The sequence below is a fragment of the Pygocentrus nattereri genome, chromosome 23 (assembly GCF_015220715.1).
Source record: "Pygocentrus nattereri isolate fPygNat1 chromosome 23, fPygNat1.pri, whole genome shotgun sequence".
Taxonomy (NCBI): Eukaryota; Metazoa; Chordata; class Actinopteri; order Characiformes; family Serrasalmidae; genus Pygocentrus; species Pygocentrus nattereri.
In genome coordinates this window covers 34,505,449-34,512,948 of record NC_051233.1, presented here as the reverse complement: position 1 = coordinate 34,512,948, position 7,500 = coordinate 34,505,449, and the positions used below count along the sequence as shown (strand labels likewise).

General features: G+C 45.3%; 1 protein-coding gene across 5 annotated transcripts in view; it reads right to left on the bottom strand.

The window, feature by feature from the left end:
* Positions 1-7,500, bottom strand: part of gria3a (glutamate receptor, ionotropic, AMPA 3a) — a 126,234-nt gene that overhangs the window by 79,069 nt on the left and 39,665 nt on the right. For all 5 annotated transcript variants that reach the window (XM_037533160.1, XM_037533162.1, XM_037533164.1 and 2 more), the window contains one exon: positions 1,366-1,553. In XM_037533160.1, the coding sequence (XP_037389057.1) occupies positions 1,366-1,553 (188 nt within the window). The remainder of the gene's footprint in view (positions 1-1,365; positions 1,554-7,500) is intronic.

Here is a 7,500-nt window from a genome sequence, read left to right as displayed (position 1 = left end):
CCTCTCTCTCTCTCTGTCTCTCTGCCTCTCCCCCTCTCTCCCTGTCTCACTCTGTCTACCTCTCTCTCCCTCCATGTCCCTCTCTCGCTCTTTTTCACTCTGTGTTTTTATGTATTCAAAAGGGGATTAAATGGGAGATTAATTAAATAATTACTCAAAGTAATTGGGGCGCTGCGGATTGGGCTGCCCACCGCTCTGGGCAAGTGTGCTCACTGCCCCCTAGTGTGTGTGTGCTCACTAGAGTGTATGTGGTGTTTCACTTCACAGATGGGTTAAATGCGGAGGTGAAATTTCCCCGTTGTGGGACTAATAAGGGTCACTTAATTTAATTAATTTAATTAAAGGGTCTTTTAATTAATGAAGCATTATTAAAGTATTTAATGATGACCTGATCTCCTGCCGTCTCATTATAGAATGTTACTGATCCCAGACCTGTTCACTGCCTTTCAGTTAAAGACTGTTTTCTGCTGCTGTGCTAAAATTTCTCTGATGGGCATTAAACCTTGGCTCTGCTCCCACCTCGCAACACTGACGGTTCCACTGATGGTTCCATCAAATATCTAATTTACAGAAGGAGGAAATAAACTTGTCCTTCATAGACTCTGTTAGTCTGAGTCAGTGACTCAGACAGTTATTCTGACTGAAAGAATTTCCTTTCAAATGAGACCGAGATCATTACTGGGTCCATTGTTTCAGGCTAAAATGGGGTGACAGTTAAGAGATTCATTAACTGGCCTCAGTCTTCAAATGACTGATGTTCTCCTGCTTTGCTGGGTTGAAAGTCTGTAACCCTTCATGGTTAAGACTGGTCTGACCTATACTATCTGGGGAGTAATAGTGCCTCAGAGCGTCTGTAGAGGCTGTGTTTTCTATAGCAGGTCAGTCAGATGGTGCGTTTCATACAGTGTGAGTTTATAAATCATAGCTTCGTCTGAACACAATGGTCTATTCAAACGTATCATGAGAGTCACCAAAGAACAAGATCTTGAAATCACACAGGCTCTGTCTGGATTTAGAGGACATTCATATCAACCTGCTAATCAAAAGACTTGAGCAAGATAGAAAACCAGAAGCGTGAGCTCCTCAGATGTGTTTACTGCTGTTGCCCTGCTGCTGCTGAAAGAGACAGATGAGGATGAAAACTATGAAACCTACTTTGGGGAACTGAAACCTCTTTTCTCCAGTGCAGTGCTGCTCGATCAGAGATCACTAATGCAGCAAAGCTCACTGACCCACTTCATTTACAATCGGATAGTTTTAAGGATGTAATTGTTGAGATGCATTACAATTATTTACACTGACAGATGCTTCATTCTGAGTAGGTACTCAGTGCTCTGTATGTGCTGCGGCATAAGCAGCATGTACCTGTTCCAGTATAACATTGATGCGCTCCACCTCACAGTCGATGAGAAACCGCTTCTCCTGCCTGCGGTCCATCTCCTCTATGATCCTGCGGAACTCCAGAGGATCAATGATATTCCCCATGGATCGAGCCGTAACCTGCCAATTATTCGCTACTGCCGACTCCATTATTGCTTGCAGCATGGAGAACCCTGAGAGAGAGAGAGAGAGAGAGAGAGAGAGAGAGAAATTAATTAGCCAGGAAAACAATAAAGGACTGAATTAATAATGAGACCCATTTGCAGAGCAGAGCACTCAGAGCAGCCGAACAGCACAAAAGGAGAAGCTCCAGGGTCAGGAAGAGGTCCAGGACTCTGTCCGAGCTCCAGCAGTCCAGCTTCATATGAACAGAAAACAAAGAACACAATAATAATCTTTTAAAGAGTGAAAAATGCGGAAACCCCTGGAACAGCCACACCTCCTCCTCACCTAATCACCCATTTAAGGCACATTAATTAAAATCATTAATTAAAAATCATAAATTAATGTTTCAGTGAAGTGGTGTGTCATCCTCTACATAAATTAGCTTGTTACACCTGAATCTTTCAGCAGCTCACGGTCTGGCTGGAAAGCTTCCAAATGAATTTTAAAGCATTCTTGACATTGGTAGCTACCTTAGTGTGGAGACAGAGAGACAGAGACGGAGACAGAGACAGAGATAGAGAGAGACAGAGAGAGACAGAGACAGAGAGAGAGAGAGGGAGAGAGAGAGAGAGAGAGATGGAGAGAGAGACAGAGAGGGCGACACAGAGAGAGAGAGAGAGACAGAGAGAGAGAGAGAGAGAGACAGAGAGAGAGACGGAGACAGAGAGAGAGGCGGAGACAGAGAGAGAGAGACAGAGAGAGAGAGAGACAGAGAGAGAGAGATGGAGACAGAGAGACGGAGACAGAGACAGAGATAGAGAGAGAGACGGAGACAGGGAGAGAGAGAGAGAGACAGAGAGAGAGAGAGAGAGACAGAGAGAGAGAGAGAGAGAGACAGAGAGAGAGACAGAGAGACAGAGACAGAGAGACGGAGACAGAGATAGAGAGAGACACGGAGACAGAGATAGAGAGAGAGACGGAGACAGAGAGAGAGACAGAGAGACAGAGAGAGAGACGAAGACAGAGAGAGAGAGACGAAGACAGAGAGAGAGACAGAGAGAGAGACAGAGAGAGAGACAGAGAGAAACAGAGAGAGAGACGGAGACAGAGATAGAGAGAGACAGAGAGAGAGAGAGACAGGGGATTGCTGATGGTTGCAGATGCAGTAAATATCTTTTTATGGGTTGATACTAAAAGTGTCTATTGTATTCAGGTCTCCATGGTGACTGTCTTAAATTGCTGGAGCTGTAATTTATTTTAACTAATTGAAAGGAGGAGAATAGGGCTGGAAAGATGAAAGGACAGCCACTGGATGTTATTACGTCTGCTCTGTGCTACTGTATTACTACTAATACTGACCCTTCTGAGTTTATAAGATAATAATAATTTAGATTTTGTCTATATTTTCCACATGAAACATTTTCACTCTGCAGTTAATGTCCAGCACAGCTTTGCCCAAATGACCTGACAATTGTTTACGCTGAGCTTTTCAGCATATTGGACCCAAAAACACACAAACATATAAAGTCAGATCTGAAAAATGGTGCAGGCATTGTTTCTGCTTCTTTATATCACAAGATGTAAGATAAAGTGGTTGCTTAGTGTGGTGGTTAACACCTCTGCCTTCTACACTGTAGACTGGGGTTCAATCCCCACCTGGGCGAACACCCTACACTATACCAATAAGAGTCCTTGGGCAAGACGCCTTGGCCTCCCTGTGTAAAATGATCAAATTGTAAGTCGTTCTGGACAAGAGCGTCAGCCAAATGCCATAAATGTAAATGTATAAATGATGGACGCAAAGCCAGCCTCATCACATTTGGCTCACTTTTATGAACACATGAATATGATTCTTAAACTTATCTTCTCATTTTTACGTGGTCTCTCAACATCAAACCAAGCCTAACGTAACCGGCACTTTCGACAGAAGTTGAGGGTGATGCTCAGCACCATCAGCACCACAAGCTCGGTCTTCACAGTCTGTCCTCAAGGAGCTCAGTCTACATCATCTGTACTCCATGAGCACGGTCTTCACCGTCTGTACTCCAGGAGCTCGGTCTTCACCATCTGTACTCCAAGAGCTCGGTCTACACCATCTGTACTCGAAGAGTTCGGTCTACACCACCTGTACTCCACGAGCTCGATCTTCACCATCTGTACTCCAAGAGCTCGGTCTACACCATCTGTACTCCAAGAGCTTGGTCTACACCATCTGTACTCCAAGAGCTTGGTCTACACCATCTGTACTCCAAGAGCTCAGTCTTCACCATCTGTACTCCAAGAGCTCGGTCTTCACCATCTGTACTCCAGGAGCTCGGTCTACACCATCTGTACTCCAAGAGCTTGGTCTACACCATCTGTACTCCAAGAGCTTGGTTTACACCATCTGTACTCCAAGAGCTTGGTCTACACCATCTGTACTCCAAGAGCTTGGTTTACACCATCTGTACTCCAAGAGCTCAGTCTTCACCATCTGTACTCCAAGAGCTTGGTCTACATCGTCTGTACTCCATGAGCACGGTCTTCACTGTCTGTTTTCCAGGAGCTCGGTCTTCACCATCTGTACTCCAAGAGCTCGGTCTACACCGTCTGTACTCCAAGAGCTCGGTCTACACCGTCTGTACTCCAAGAGCTCGGTCTACACCGTCTGTACTCCAAGAGCTCGGTCAATGCACATTGCTGATGTGTCTGTCTCGTGAAGAACCTGAGTGTTCTGTATGTCCAGGTTTGGAATATCTCCCCAGTCTGTCTGTCCTTTGTCTCTCCGTCCATCTGTCTTGTATCTCCCCATCCATCTGTCCTGTATCTGTCCCACCCATCTGTCCTTTATTTCCCCAGTCTGTCTGTCCACACATACACTCTCTGCTCACTCCCTGTCTGTTTTAATTAGTGTGTGTATTTGATGCCCTGCTGGGTCATTTAGCTGTTAGCGATTAATCATGTCTGACTCACACTGAGCACACACACACACACACACACACACACACACACATTTCTGCTGGTAATGAAGATGAAATCTGTCCATTTGTCTGTAACATGTTACTGTGTTTGTGTGTTGTGAAGAAGGAAAGACAAAGTGACATGAAAAGCCACAAATAAACAAACATGACTGGAATGAATTGTTTCCGTGATGGTGAGCCGTTATGAAAGCACCATTAATCAGGATGAAATTATTCAAAAATGTCCAGGATTTTAAGTCCTGACTGTTTCTTCATCATTTTATTATTTCAGATTTGAAGAATCTTTTTGAAGATTTGAAGATTTGAAGACTTATTACAGCAGAGATGTAGAAGAGCTACAGTATTTTACTGTATTTACTCTATTAGTATTTACTCTGTTACAGTGTTTTACTGTCTTCTTCTTTCGGCTGCTCCCTTTAGGGGTCACCACAGCGGATCATCTGCCTCCATCTTGCCCTATCCACTGCCTCCTCTACTTTCACACCAAACATCTCCATGTCCACCTTCACTACATCCATAAACCTTCTCTGAGGTCTAACTCTTCTCCTTCTACCCGGCAGCTCCATCTCCAACATTCTTTGCCCAATATATCCACTATTCCTCCTCAAAACATGTCCAAACCATCTCAACCTGGCCTCTCTGGCTTTATCTCCAAACTGCTCCACCTTCACTGTCCCTCTGATCTGCTCATTTCTAATCTTGTCCAGCCTCGTCACTCCCAACGAAAATCTCAGCATCTTCATCTCCGCCACCTCCAGCTCAGCCTCCTGTCTTTTAAACAGAGCCACAGTCGCCAAACCAAACATCATAGCAGGACGCACTGCTGTCTTGTAGACCTTCCCTTTCACTCTTGCTGCTATCCTTCTGTCACACATCAGCCCTGACACATTTACGTCATTTGGCTGACGCTCTTATCCAGAGCGTCTTACGATTTGATCATTTTACACAAGTAGGCGAAGGTGGTGTTGGGAATCTTGCCCAAGGAATCTTATTGATTTAGTGTAAGGTGCTTACCCAGGTGGGGGATTGAACCCTAGTCTACAGCGTAGAATGCAGAGGTGTTAACCACTACACTACACCAACCACACCCGTCTCCACCCACTCCATCCTGCCTGCACCCTCTTCTTCACCTCTTCTTCACCTCTAACATACTTTTCAGCTACACCTGACTTCCTCATACAGTACCACAGTTCCTGTCTTGGCACCTTATCATCTGCCTTCTCTAGATCCACAAAGACACAATGCAGCTCCTTCTGACCTTCTCTGTACTTCTCTACCAACACTCTCAACGCAAACACTGCATCTGTGGTGCTCTTTCTGGGCATGAAACCAAACTGCTGCTCACTGATCTGAACCTCGGGGCTTAGCCTTGCTTCAACAACTCTTTCCCATACCTTCATGGCGTGGCTCATCAACTTTATACCTCTGTAGTTACTGCAGCTCTGCACATCACCCTTGTTCTTAAAAATGGGGACCAGTACGCTGCTTCTCCACTCATCAGGCATCCTCTCACTCTCCAGGAGTTTATTAAACAACCTGGTTAAAAAGTCCACTGCCTTCTCTCCTAAACATCTCCATACCTCCACAGGTCTGTCATCTGGACCAACTGCCTTTCCATTCTTCATCCTTTTTAAATCTGCCCTCACTTCCACCTTACTAATTCTCTGCACTTCCTGATCCACTCTCTCTCCCCCGTTGTCCTCCTCTCTCTCTCGTTTTCCTCATTCATTAGTTCTTCAAAGTCCTCCTTCCATCTACTCAACACTCTCTGTTCACTCACTAGTACATTTCCCTCCCTATCCTTTATCAGCCTAACCTGCTGTACATCCTTTCCAGCTCTATCTCTCTGTTTAGCCAAACGATACAAGTCCTTTACTCCTTCTTTACTGTCCAGCCTCTCATACAGCTCATCATAGGCCTGAGCCTTTGCCTTTGCCACCATTCTCTTCGCTATACAACTAGCCTCACAGCACTCCTGCCTACTTCCTTCATCTCTCTGGTTATCCCACTTTTTCTTAGCTGCCTTCTTCTTCTGAATACTCTCCTGGACTTCCTCATTCCACCACCAATTTTCCTAGTCTTCTTTCCTCTGACCAGACGAAACACCCAACACATTCCTGCCAGTTTCTCTCACCACCTTAGCTGAAGTTTCCCAGTCCTCAGGTAGCTCCTCACTGCCCCCAAGGGCCTGTTGCAATTTTTCCCTGAACTGCCTGCAACCATCCTCCTCCTTCAGCTTCCACCATCTAATCTTTGGCTCTGTCTTCACTCTCTTCCTCTTCTTTGTTTCTAATCTCATTCTACAGACAACCACCCTATGCTGCCTTGCTACACTTTCCCCTGGTACCACTTTACAATCTCCAATCTCCTTTAGGTGGCATCTCCTGCTAAGGATATAATCCACCTGTGTGCACCTCCCTCCACTCTTGTATGTCACAAGTTATATGTTCTTCCCTCTTCTGAAAATACATGTTCACCACAGCCATTTCCATTCTCTCTGCAAAATCTACAACCATCTGACCTTCTGCATTTCTGTCTTTCACACCATACATACCCAGCACCTCTTCATCCCCTCTGTTCCCTTCACCAACATGTCCATTGAAGTCTGCACCAATCATTAATCTCTCCTCTCTAGGGACACCATTTACCACTTCATCCATCTTACTCCAGAACTCCTCTTTCTCCTCTAACTGACAACCAACCTGTGGTGCATATGAACTGACCACATTCAAAATCACACCATCAACCTCCAACTTCAGGCTCATGATCCTGTCTGACACTCTCTTTACATCCAGAACACTTTTCCCAAGCTGTTCCTTTAGGATTATCCCTACTCCATTTCTCTTCCTCTCTACACCATGATAGAACAGTTTGAATCCACCTCCAATGTTCCTGGCCTTGCTTCCTTTCCATCTGGTCTCCTGGACACACAGAATATCTACCTTCCTTCTCTCCATCATGTCTGCAAGCTCTCTGCCGTTACCAGTCATTGTCCCTATGTTCAGAGTCCCTACTCTAACCTCCACACTCCTGCCTTTCCTTCTCTCTCGCTGCC